The sequence below is a fragment of the Anolis carolinensis genome, chromosome 5 (genome assembly GCF_035594765.1).
Source record: "Anolis carolinensis isolate JA03-04 chromosome 5, rAnoCar3.1.pri, whole genome shotgun sequence".
Taxonomy (NCBI): Eukaryota; Metazoa; Chordata; class Lepidosauria; order Squamata; family Dactyloidae; genus Anolis; species Anolis carolinensis.
This window is the reverse complement of record NC_085845.1, coordinates 181,768,277-181,782,060: the sequence shown is the minus strand read 5'-3', so window position 1 is coordinate 181,782,060 and position 13,784 is coordinate 181,768,277. Positions and strand designations below refer to the sequence as shown.

The window sequence follows — 13,784 nt, the reverse complement described above, 5'->3', positions numbered from 1 at the left end:
AATTTTTAATTAAATAACCACTGCACTGTTCCATTTCCTGCCACATGTCAGTTAATCACAAACGTGGCCAGATGCCTGGCTGTGGATCAAAGTCTTTGGGGAAAAAAGTGTGTTGCATCATCTGGCACTCACTATTCCAGCCAGACAGAGGGCAAGGCAAATATCATTTTGTTTATTTATCAGCTTTATACCTTCTTTCCCACACACTCCAGTTTCATCACCCTTATTTTTAGACCTCATAGCTTAACGTCAGTCTCTATGTGTGGAAAAATGCCCACTTAATTTATTCCTGTAAATTTCCGTGGGTTTCAAACCAGCATTCTAGCAACCAGAATTACCCATTTCTCTCCTTGCAGTGCTGTTGTAGATTTCCAGAAGACTTAGGGTGCATCTAAAGTTCACCACTGCCTTTCTCTAAGGCAGTGGTTCCCAACCTTTGGTCCTCCAGATATTTTGGACTTCAGCTGCCACAATTTCTAACAGCTGGTAAGATTGTTGGAATTTCTGGAAGTTGAAGTCAAAAACAAAGTTTGGGAACCACTCTTCTAAGGCTAAGAGAATATGACTTGTCCAAGATCACCTGCGGCTTTCCACAGCTGAATGGGATTTGAATCCTGGGGCTCCTAAAGTCCAGCATTCAAACCATTCTGGTTCTATAATGCCACCTATATATCAGTAAATGCAAGCCACTTTGAGTCTCCTTGTGGAGAAAAAAGCGGAGTACAAATAAACAAATCAACAATAATAAACAACAATAATAAACAACAACCAGTATTGTTGCATCTTTTGCCTTAGCGATGATGTCAACATTGATGCCACCAATGACCACCTGAAAGTAAAACAGAGTTGGGAAAATGTGACAGCATTGTTATATTCATTTTATGTCTACAATTACCGTAACATTTTATCAATGTGTATTTTAGAGTTGATTGATTTTACTGTGGCATTGTTTTATAAATTGATTATGTGAGTTATGTTTTCCTTTGATATTGATGTATCTGTATTTATTGCACCATATGTATGTTACATTACGATTGCTGTGTAAGTTGCCCTGAGTCCCTTTCGGGAGATGGTGGTGGGGTAGAAATAAAGTTGATGATGATGATGATGATTATTATTATTATTATATGCCACCTATCTTTACCTCTTATGTTCTTCCACAGACACAATCAGACTATTAATAGAGCATTTGCCCAGGTTCCAAGCCAACAGGGATGTACAGCAACAGGGATGTACAAGCTGATCATTATATCCCGCAACCTGAAGCAATTTCCAGAAAGCTTTGACAGACTGTGCTTTCCAATGACCCACAATTCATATTTTTCCCCATATGTCCCATTAAGACTGAATTGCCTAAACATGGCAATATGTAGGCTCTGAACAGAAGCAGGGTAAGAGTTAATGGAAGACAGCTCAATATATGGCATTTTTTAAGTGCAGCGAACTAGCCATTCTTCACAAAATGTATTGCTACCTACAAGCACTTGCCTGAAACCTGCCTAGTACTTCACTCTTCTGGTTTGATAACTGCAACATTTGCAGTGGTTTCAAAACAAACATAATAATGATACTATAGCTGCTGTTATTATTTGCCTTCAAAGCAACTCTACCTTCCAATGACCCTTAGATAAACCTATGGGGGGGGGGTGTCTTGGCAAGATTTTTTCAGAAGAAATTTGCTAGAGTTGTAGTCCAGCATTCAAACCATCACATGCAGGAACTATGCCTGGATCCTCTTGGTAGTCATGATCATAGTAGACTCATTGAATCAACAGTTGAATGGTAAATTAACACATATGTAAATCCTAATGACTGAACTGGTCAACCTTAGTTGAGACAACCAATAGGAAACATAATATTATTTTTTCCTACATTAGAATAATTGCTAATAAATATCAATTTTGGGGCCAGTATATACATAATGTATTCAATCCGCAAGCTATTTAAATGTTGATGGTCATATTCACGACCATGGGGCTAAACCACATCCAAAGATTATCCAGTTCTGAACCTTCATGAATGAGAGAGTCTTAGGACCTTATCACATTAGTGTTTTAAAGTGAGGGCTTCTGCTTTCCTATCATGTGGCTGTCTCCTGCAGAATACTGGGAAATGTAGTTTAGGGAAGCTAATGTCCTTACATACAAAAACTTCCCACATATCATTATTAGCTCTTTCCTAACCTGAGTTGTTGGACTATAGTTGCACTCACTTCCTGAAAGATGACCATTTGTAGCTGTAGTCCAACATCCCTGGAGGGTTTCAATTTGCAGAAAGGCAATGTATGTGACTGAAACCCCTGTGTGTGCCACAACCCAAAAGGGTTTCTGTTCTGAAAATCAATCCAGGTAACTCCAATAAAAATAGCAAAGCCCTGCAGTACAACACAATGAGCAAATCATTCAGAGTCTAGCAAGGCAGAGTACTCACTGGTCTTGACACAGCAGATACATTTTCATTTGGAAGCAAAGTATTTCTTGACCCCTGGGCTCTCTGAATCTTATTCAGGGCTACAGCTATACGGCTGCCCACTCTGGCATTGTTCTTGATCAAAGCAATATCTGTAGAAAGACTGATGAAAGGAAAGGGGAGAAAAAAGAGCAGCCTAGAAACCAAAAGAAGATATACAAATATGGTGCAGAGATACTTTGCCTATAAACCATGGGTAAAAATCATACTGCTCTTCAGACATTCTTGGACTGCAACTTCCAGCATATCACACCACTGGCTAAATGGACAAATACAATCATGATTCAGATAAAATAGACACAGACTTGTAAGTTTAAAATCTGTAATGAGGTGCACTGCATTTCCACTTGGTCTGCTCTTCAGATGCTAATCCCCAATCCCAATAAGAAGCTTCAGTGCCTCTGTTGTGCCTTCTTAGGTTTCTTTGCCTTTAAACTAGACTTGGAGTGGGTGGCCCTTTAGATATAAGCATGCATTCAAATCAATGGGAGCTTTTTAAAAAGTAGGACAGCTGACCATCTCGATTCTCTCACCATTTCTATATAAAAGAAAAAGGTTTGTTCAGTGTTTTAATTCGGGCAGGTTAGCACAAGACTATAGAAATAAGAAAAGGTCCTTCTGGGTCAGATTACAGTTTTGGCTATTCCTACTCTCTGCAATATCTAAACAGTTGTCTTTCTATCCAACAGCAAAGCATCTTGCTTTCATCATGCATGGCATGATGCACTGCATCTTCTGGAAAGAGAAATATTCAAATTCCCGTGCATCATCGAAACAATCTTAATCTGGAAGAAATTTAGGGTACTATTTTTTTCCAGGATTTCAGACTTTATGAAATCTTGGATTGAAAATGGGGTTTTTGAAAGAGGACTTTATCACTGGAGAATACCCTGAAAACACCAGATCTTGACTATTCTTGATAGCTAAGCAGGATGAATGGGGGGCATGGTACTATTAACTACAGTATATGTCAGAGGAAGGCCATGGCAAAGCAGCTCTGTGTACTCCTTGTCTAGAGAACCCTGTGAAAATGCATAGGGTTTCCATAAGTCAACAGCTGACCTAAAAGCACATTAATGCACACACATTTCTAGGAAAGGATACTGGCTTTCAGAGATTCTCCATTGGATAATTCGTTCACCCTCTGCAGCAGGAAGGGTGTGAGTTCCTTTCCCAGGATACCTTTTCCCCTAAAAATGTGAAAACATGTCCTGGATGAGAACAGATAATCACGTTACAGGGTATCACTAAATGATTTATTCATTTTAAGAATGAATTGCCTTGGATATTTATAGGGGAAACATAACAGGTTGTGCATCCTTTATCTGGAATTCCAAAATCCCAAATACTCCAAAATCCAAAATGGGTGGATAATGTGCTTTCAATGCACATAAACTTTGTTTCATGCAGAAAATTATCTGAAGTATTGTCTAAAATAGACTTCAGACTGTGTATATAAGATGCATATGAAACACAAATGAATTTTGTATCTCATTGCCTAGAAATCTCACTATGTACGTATATGCAAATACAGACCTTCCAAAATTCAAAACACTTCCGGTCTCATGCATTTTGGTTAAGGGATATTCAGACTGTACTGAGTGGTTTTAGTCTAGTGACAGCTGGCATATCTATTCTATAAATAAGGCCTCAAAATAGAGGTTCTCAGAGGCTGTGAAAAAACACATAGCTCTAAAGCAGTGGTTGTCAACCCGTGGGACCCTACATGTTTTGGCCTTCAACTCCCAGAAATCCTAACAGCTGGTAAACTGGCTGGGATTTCTGGGAGTTGTAGGACAAAACACCTGGTGACCCACAGGTTGAGAACCACTGCTCTAAAGATATGACTGGAGGTCTATAATTTGGGTCTTTCTGCAAGGAAGCATAGAATCCACATTTTGTTTGAACACAGAATCTTCTCTGTCAGACTGAATGAAGAAGAAAATTGTTCTATGTTCTGGCCAAAGAAGCCCGGTGTGCACAGAAACAGGGAAATCGTTTTGCAAATAAGTTTTCCTTTATTTTAGAATGTATTCCATTCCAGGAAAAGCAGTAAAAGAAAACAAGTTGAATCAAGGTAGATGGGCACAAGCAATATCTAAATCAATGTTTAATATACTGGCCAGAGTTTGGGAAAGTTGCTGCTTTGGATTACAACTCCCAGAATGCCCCATCCAATATTTCTAAGATCGAACACTGATATGAACAATTGCCTACACAATACAGATTTGTTCACTGCAAAAAGAGGAATGGGACGCAAGTGTTTCTTACTGAGCCTCTTCCAAAGCCTGCTGGATTGCTCCTTCAATTTGGTGTCCAGAAGCAGCATGGTCCTTTGGGCAGGGCACTCCGATCAACACCCCACTGCCCAACTGCAATGCCAAGGACCTGGCTGAAAAAGAAGGTTAATCACTACTGTGTCACCTTGATGCTAAACAATTCAATTTAAGTAATATTTTCTTTTTGTGTACCATTTTATTTTCAATGTGGTAGGAGAGAACTTTGGTATGAGATGCAAGAACCAAGGAAAAACATATGAAATGCAGAGGATGGACTAAAGATGAGGAATAGATGTAGGATGTCTCTAGAAAGTCTCCTTCACTCAGGGCAAAAAGCAATGAAATATGGATTCGCAATAATGCATAAACAAAACTAAACTCATAGTAATTTCTTTTTTTGGACTTCAGCCCCTAGAATCCTCTAGCAAGCATGTAAACATTGGATTCTGGAAGCCTTAGTCCAAAACATTGACTTTTCAACCTCTTATTTAAACACCATCCACACTCCATTCGTACATCAAGAGCAACTTATTCCATCTACAGCTCACCAATCATTTGAGCAGCATCTTTCTCATTCTTCACCTGAAATGGTGCTTGGAAACCACTATGCTGTAAGAAGAAAGCTGGGAACTCCCTTGATTCTCCAAAAGTGGCCACACAGACGCCTTGGGTTTCCTGCAGAGATAGGAAGGGAAAGTCAAGTGCAAAAGTGCAAATAGAGGTGCAAAGGAAAGTGCGAGTTTAAATTTAATACTGATGTATTTCAAGCTCTGCACCTGACCACCTTTAACTGAAAGATATTATGCTTTTCTCACTTCCTGCATGTTCCCTCTCATTATAAAATGCATAGCAGCATTTATATGAAAATGTGGAAATAAATAAAGGTAGTGGTGTTATCATTTAACCCTGAGTGGGGCAGCCGGGCCATTGATTGACACTGAACTCACACTACTCCATTGGCTTTCTTCATTACCAACTACATTTTGCATTTGCAAAAAAGGAAATTAACAGTTACAATGACACCAAAGACAAAGTTATTAGAAATTATAATTACTTGTCTATCACTACAAACAATGAAGTGAATGGAAGCAATGAAATAATGAATGCCAATTCTGATGTGAACTGATTTGTATTATCCCTATACTTTTCTTTTAATATCCAACATAATCATTTGAATAGCTGTCAATATCATTCATTCAGAAAATGCATAATTATCAACCTTCACTTCCAGGTCCTGTCTTCCAATCTGCAAGCTAGCATTACTTACCAAATATTCCAGCGTCCTACCAATATCAAGTATAGACTTGACACCTGCAGAGATCACAGCAACTGGAGTACGGCCCAACTCTGTCAGGTCCGCACTCACATCCAAAGCTGAAAAAAGGCAATGATATAGATATCTATATGTACATACTTATTTTGCGTGTTATTCTGCTAAGAGAGGGAAATCATGCTGGCACAGTACAAACAGTAAATAATTTAAAAAATTTAAAGTTTAAATTGTATATGTAAAGTTTAACATTAGCACATTTCCTCATAAACAAATTTAGAAGATAACAAAGGTGACATATACAATGCGTATATGTGTGTGCATATATATATATATATATATATATATCTCCAATTTAGCAAAGAAAGAGAAAAAATCCATATATATTCTGTCATTTCTGGTGTAGTCTATTGTTTACACCTTATTAGTACTACTTTCATCCCCTACTTATATCCATCCCTTTTTCACTGTTTTCCCCCTCCCTCAGTCCCAATAAGGATGGATCTTGCATTGACCAATCTTCCAGCAATCCCAGCATTGGAAGATTGGTCCATTCACACAGCTCTCTGGATCTTGTTGAACTGCAACTCCCAGGGTGAGTAACACTGAGACCTATAGTCCAGCAACCCATGGAAAGCTGCTTATGCCCATATCGGACTCAGTTGGGCATAAGCGCATCGAAAGAGAACACAGGGCAGTATATGGGGATTAAATTCTTGACTCAGAAGTAATATGATGCTTCTCTTACTCTTCTCTCCTTCACGGTGGACTCCTCCAATTCCTCCAGTCACAAACACAGGGATCCTTGCTTTATGTGCCACAAACATAGTTCCTGCCACAGTCGTCCCCCCAGATAAGCCCTGACATGAAACAAACATCACAGTCCAGACTACATAAAACTGAGGGAAACAACCTACACTGATCTTTCCTCTGTTAGGCAATTAAAAAAAGAAACTGGATAGGACTTGAGCTATCAAGATGATTTTTATAAATTCTAGATTGGAGTAACATACATACAGGGTGTTCCAAAAATGTATATATTTTTAATATCTTATAAGACTAGAAGGAGGGTGTTTTTTTTTTGCATTTTTTAAAACCTATACTCTCCCAAAGAGAATTAAAGAATACACATTATAAATGTGTCATGAAATTACAAGAGAAACATTGAGTTGGCAGCTCTATGCTTTGACAATGTGAGCAGTGTATTACTACTTAGAAACAATAACACTTTGTAACAGGACTATTATTCCTGGGTTATAAATGTCATTTCCTAATTGGTTCTATTACAAAACATAGAAAGGTGTATTCAGCTGCAAAAACTTTGTTTTTGTGGGACATTCTGCAGCACATTATAATGTTTCAATAAATATCTAAAAAAGTCACAACCAATTCAACATAGTTTGTGGCAATTTCTGGAGTATAACAACTGCTTTCAAAATAAGTACTGCACAATTCAACAGGAAAAACACTTTCAAAGAGAAAATGTTTCAAATGTTGTTATATAGTGTAATTGGATGAAACAAACAAGAACAAGACTTCTGCCTGGTACCTGGCTGAGAACATAGGGAAAATCTCTTCGGGACACCTTAACAACATTTTTGCTCTTGGCCAGTATTTCAAGTTCTTCATCCTGGAGGCCCACATGGATGCATCCGTTTATAACACCAATTGTTGCTGGTACAGATCCATTTGTTTGTACAGTTTCTTCCACCTCTCGTGCCACCCTGGAGCAGTTCAGCACATGATAATACACAAGAAAAAAGTGAAACAAAGGACAATTCCAGCAGCTTCCAGCTAGCATGAACACTGTTGGAAATTACAACTTTCTTCAAACCTTCTCTAATAATGTTAATCTATGATCCTGTTGCTTACTGTTTCGTGTATGTATGTTCCGGTATGCAGCTTCCTTTATTCTATGGTTCCTGAGAAGTTATAAAAGGGGCTGCAGACCACATAATCACTTCAGACAATTTCAGACAATGTGCAGATAGACCACAGATTGCTTCAGACCTCAGATCACGCACTTGCTTGCTGTTTTGCTGTAAGAGATATCCTGGCCGGATGGCACAGAAAATTATCTCAGACATATCTGAAACTGGATGGATAAGTTTTGTACCTGTGTATGTTGAACACATGAAGGCTGTGAGTAAACCAAGTATATAATTTTTATCGAAGTCTACTTCATTTTTGTCTCTTGAGTGCGTGATATTAAAAAAGTTGTTTTACGGGAGAGTATATATATTTTAGGACACTGAAAACACTTCTAAAGCTCTGCTGTTTTATGCACTGGCAAAATCTCTGTTTCCTAACAGATCAGAGATAATAGGTTATTCAGTTTAACAACTGAAACTATTGCCTTGCATAATCATATCTGGTTGTAGACCACAAGAGAAGATTCTACTCTAAAGGGTTTTTGGCTCTTCTCTGAAAGATCATGCTTTCAAAAAACGTTATAATCTCCAAAAGGTGTGTTTCCAAAAGTTTATGAATAACATTTTCCAAAACACTGGGGGATTCCAGAGATTGCAGTAAAAACATATAACTTCCAAATCTGCTACATCTGCTACATCAGAGAAAAAATGCTAACCTCAGATTATCAGGATACGGCATGCCATGTGTAATAATGGTGCTCTCCAAAGCAACAACAGGCCTCCCGCTGTCCAAAGCCTCCTTCACATAGGGATGAACAATGAAGTCACCACCTACACAAATTATTTTGTTTAGCATAGAATAAACATATTTGGTGTATTAAAATAACAATTTATCTATCAATGATTACAAATATAATTTCCTACAAGGTCTTGAACCATAAGAAACCTCTTAGGTTTTCACAGATCATAAAGAGCATGGAAACTGGAATGTAAAAAAAACAACAACAGTGAAACAGACAAGAAACATTTTTTATCTCCTTTAGTCACATGTAAGGTACAGTAGACATAAAGCACTCATTTCCATATACAGAACTGAGAAAAAGAAGCCAAGACTATGAATTGTAATGATTAGACGTTGTCAATTGTCTTATGTAATAATCCTTCTGTCACATAGTTTTTGGGAATGACTTTGGTAGAATAAATATCTGAATTGTCTTAAGCATTTTATTCTAAAAGGAAAACATTGCAGTATCCATCCCCTCCTCTAATTTTTCCAATTGCTTTGTGGAAAATACCTTTGTTTTATTCTATTTTTCCAGATTTTTGTATGTAAACCTTCACATTTCTATGTAGGATTGTTCTCTGCACATATAACAAAGCTTCTTACTTTAGACAACAGTGTGGAATCATAAAATCATAGAATCATAGAATAGTAGAGTTGGAAGAGACCTCATGGGCCATCCAGTCCAACCCCCTGCCAAGAAGCAGGAAATTGCATTCAAAGCACCCCCGACAGATGGCCATCCAGCCTCTGCTTAAAAGCCTCCAAGGAAGGAGCCTCCACCGCAGCCCGGGGGAGAGAGTTCCACTGTCGAACAGCCCTCACAGTGAGGAAGTTCTTCCTAATGTTCAGGTGGAATCTCCTTTCCTGTAGTTTGAAGCCATTGTTCCGTGTCCTAGTCTGCAGGGCAGCAGAAAACAAGCTTGCTCCCTCCTCCCTATGACTTCCCTTCACGTATTTGTACATGGCTATCATGTCTCCTCTCAGCCTTCTCTTCTGCAGGCTAAACATGCCCAGTTCTTTAAGCTGCTCCTCAAAGGGCTTGTTCTCCAGACCCTTAATCATTTAGTTGCCCTCCTCTGGACGCTTTCCAGCTTGTCAACATCTCCCTTCAACTGTGGTGCCCAGAATTGGATGCAGTATTCCAGGTGTGGTCTGACCAAGGCAGAATAGAGGGGGAGCATGACTTCCCTGGATCTAGACGCTATACCCCTATTGATGCAGGCCAGAATCCCGTTGGCTTTTTTAGCTGCTGCATCACATTGTTGGCTCATGTTTAACTTGTTGTCCACGAGGACTCCAAGGTCTTTTTCGCACACACTGCTGTCAAGTCATGCGTCCCCCATTCTGTATCTTTGATTTCCATTTTTTCTGCCGAAATGAAGTATCTTGCATTTGTCCCTGTTGAACTTCATCTTGTTAGTTTCGGCCCATCTCTCTAGTCTGTCAAGATCGTTTTGAATTCTGCTCCTGTCTTCTGGAGTGTTAGCTATCCCTCCCAGTTTTGTGTCGGAGCCACACACTCTTTTGCATCCAGTGACTTGGAATAATCAAAAGTAAGTAAGTAAGTAAGTAAAAGTTTATTTGTATACCGCCCTCTCTCCCGAAAGGGACTCAGGGCGGTTTCCAATATAAAATCAGCATAAAACATTGTACAATAAAACACTTAAAACACTATAAAACGCTATAAGAATTAGAAACAAAAACAAAACATAACAATTGACTAAAACAATCACATAAGCAGAAGGAATATAATCACTCAAATAACATGAATCTGCAAAGAAAGAGGAAGAAAAAAACCAAAAGACCACTGGGATGGAGGAGAGGATGGCCTGGAGGGACCACTAGAACTAAAATGCAATGTGATATTCTAAGATGCTTTGGGGCAGAGGAATAAAGTGCAGTGTTTCAAGTCAAAGAGGTGGCCTGTGCAACTACTATAGCTATGGGCTATAGTACAGTACAATCATTTTAGGGAACACTCACCACACAAATATCTTTTCATATGGACAACATGACGAAGTGCAGTTGAGGTGCAGCTTCCTAAAATAAAGGAAGGCTTCCCAATCATCCTTTAAGTGAACAGAAAGTCATGAAAAAAGAAGCAAGTCAGAAAGATGCACATTTTTAATCACTTCTCTATAGTCCTCCTTAATTTTGGATGGCAAATCAACCCATTACACGGCTATGTTGGTTTATATGTCCCTTTTCAGCCACTTCAAAACAGCTCACAACCAGGACAATAAAACCCAGAATTATGAAAAGTGGAAATATTCAAAGTAAGGCATCAGCCAGGAACAAGAAAAACCAAATCTAAAGTTGGTGTAGAATTTAAAAATATGTATTTTTTATGACCTACAATTTCTAGAGTATGTTTGTGGGATTTACACAATAGAATTGCTGCAATCTGACACCACTTTAATTGCCTTGGCATAATGCTATGCAATCTAGGAGATGGCAATCTTCAAGGTCTATAGCCTTCTCTGCCCAAGAGTGCTGGTGCCTCATCAAACTACTAATCCTGGGATTCTATAGCATTAAGCTATCAACTGCATTAATTCAACAGTGTAGAATATACACCCCCAGTTTCCGGGGGGGGGGGGGGAATGCTTTCTCCCCATTCTGCATGGCAACCATTCATATTGGGAGAAGTATTTGTGTGATTTCCTGGTTAACATGGGCAGCTTTGCATATGTTGCACCTTGGTTTGGCTGTGTAAACAGTGTTACATTTGGTGACCTACATTGGAGAGCAAAATATCTCTCTTGCTCTTATCAGTGCAGAACTATACACTTTCAAATAAGTCAAGATTACCTGTTTGGATGTTTGGAAAGGAGATTTATCATACTGATGCCTAGTCCTCAGTCTGTCTTTTTATTGCAAAAGTCTGGATTGTTTTGACCAGAAAAATCTTGCCAGAAAGCTTACTACGTAAACAAACCAAGGGGTCATAATTCTGGACTCTGGCATTTTTAGGCAGCAAATTTATGCAGGACGTATTTTTTTATAAATAAGTCATATTTTTGATTGCCTTTATACATCCTGGGAAGATCTTTCTTAATTAGGCCAAAGGAATTTAAACTATTTGTCCACAAAACATTACAACCCTACATTATTTTTAAGTGGCTTGAAATTTAAGTGGCCTGAAATTTAAGTGGCCTTAGATGTAGAAAACACGCAAATTAGATGACTACTCATGTTAACGTGCAATGCTAAAAATGACTAAATTATAACTTTTAATACATGACAATTGCAGCTTGGTATGTCTTAAGTCATTTTAAACAGTATCCACATGAATCACTAAAATATTGTTTTTTAAAACAATGACATACACACCCATGTTGCTATAGCAGGCATGGGCATACTTCAGCCCTCCAGGTGTTTTGGACTTCAACTCCCACAATTTTGGGTGTTGAAGTCCAAAACACCTGGAGGGCCAAAGTATGCCCATGCCTGGTATGCACAGTCTTTCTTACTTCCATCCCCATCCACCTTAATGTAATCGAGTATCTATCGAAGGAGCCTTTGTTGGCCAAAGAGGGTGGAAACCTGGCCACTTCCTTACCTCTCTCTGTGTGTTTCTTTTGACCAAAAGCTAGCTGAGCTTTTGATAGGATCAGTCCTGGAGGGAGGCAGGCATGTCGGAGGGAATTGCAGAAGGGTCCTGGCTCCAGCTGTCCTGCATTCCAGCCACTGACTCTGTGCTGACCAGTCCGTTTATCATTAACTAAGAAAAAGCAGCTGGCACTTTGGGAAGGGAAGACAGCTGTCATGTCTGGTTCAAAAAAACAACTAAGATTGCATCTACACTGTGGAATAAATGCAGTTTCACTATTCTTTAACTGCCATGGCACAATGCTATAGAAACCTGGAGTTTGTAATTTAGTGAAGCTCCAGCACTCTTTGGCAGGGAAGGCTAAAGATTTTGTAACACTCAGCTACCATTGGGATATAGCAGTTAAAGTGGGGTCAAACTGCATTTATCCTACAGTGTAGATGCACCGAGTTAAACTAGCAATGAATTATTACACTATTGATCTAATGCACTGACTATACTGGTTTGAAATAAATAAATAAATATTGGGTTGAGCAATTGGCTATCAACCGCCCAGTAACTCTGTCAAAAGACAGCAAACAAAGATGGGAAGTTGAAAGCTGGACAGTGAAAAAATGTGAATTTTTAGTGGTATGATGCCTAATTTGTTGTAAGGTAAAGGTAAAGGTTTTCCCCTGACATTATGTCTAGTTGTGTCCGACTCTGGGGGTTGGTGCTCATTCCCATTTCTAAGTCGAAGAGCCAGCGTTGTCTGTAGACACCTCCAAGGTCATGTGGCCGGTATGACTGCATAGAGTGCCGTTACCTTCCCGTCGGAGCGGTACCTATTGATCTACTCACATGTGCATGTTTTCAAACTACAGTGTTCCCTCACTGAATCGCGGTTCACTTTTCGTGGATTCGCTGTTTTGCAGTTTTTCAATAAACTCTAAAAGACTATTATAAATCATAAAAAATACAATTTACAGCCTAAGGAAGGGAGGAAGGAGAAGGCAAAGGGAGAGAAAAGGACCCCAAGCGGCAACAGGAGGAGGAGGCGGCGATTTATCAACACACGGTTGGTTGATAAAGACTTAAAATAGTGTATAACTACTAAAATAATGTATAAATATTAAAATAAATAGAGTGTCCCTGCTTCACGGATTTTCACTTATTGCAGGTGGTCCTGGAACCTAACCCACACGATAAGTGAGGGAACACTGTACTAGGTTGGCAGAAGCTGGGGCTATCAGCGGGAGCTCATTCCGCTCCCTGGATTCGAACCTCCGACCTTTCAGTCAGCAAGTACAGCAACTCAGCGATTTAACCTGCTGTGCCACCAGGGAATAATTTGTTGTAATGTTTTACTATTGTCTGATGTTGATGTCTAATATATTGTTATTTGATTTACAGTTTGTTTGCTTTTTTTAGTCACACTTTTAAGGTATTGAATGTTTGCCGCTGTATATTGTCCCCATTGGGGAGATAGGGCGGGATAGAAATAGTTTTATTATTGTGATGTCGAAGGCTTTCATGGCCAGAATCCCTGGGTTGTTGTGACAAGAGGGATTCCCTCACC

The 13,784-nt window shown here is 39.1% G+C and overlaps 1 protein-coding gene across 1 annotated transcript in view; it reads right to left on the bottom strand.

Annotated features, from left to right (window-relative positions):
• The window catches only part of LOC100556121 (uncharacterized), a 39,617-nt gene extending 27,230 nt beyond the window's left edge, over window positions 1–12,387 (bottom strand). Inside the window, exons 1-11 of the mRNA XM_008110523.3 lie at window positions 12,236–12,387; window positions 10,657–10,742; window positions 8,606–8,720; window positions 7,568–7,742; window positions 6,767–6,878; window positions 6,016–6,122; window positions 5,297–5,423; window positions 4,741–4,861; window positions 3,574–3,659; window positions 2,431–2,561; window positions 770–829 (exon numbers count right to left, since the gene is read on the bottom strand). Coding sequence (XP_008108730.2) covers window positions 770–829; window positions 2,431–2,561; window positions 3,574–3,659; window positions 4,741–4,861; window positions 5,297–5,423; window positions 6,016–6,122; window positions 6,767–6,878; window positions 7,568–7,742; window positions 8,606–8,720; window positions 10,657–10,741 — 1,119 coding nt within the window. The 5' untranslated portion in view covers window position 10,742; window positions 12,236–12,387. The remainder of the gene's footprint in view (window positions 1–769; window positions 830–2,430; window positions 2,562–3,573; window positions 3,660–4,740; window positions 4,862–5,296; window positions 5,424–6,015; window positions 6,123–6,766; window positions 6,879–7,567; window positions 7,743–8,605; window positions 8,721–10,656; window positions 10,743–12,235) is intronic.
• Window positions 12,388–13,784: the final 1,397 nt, after the last annotated feature.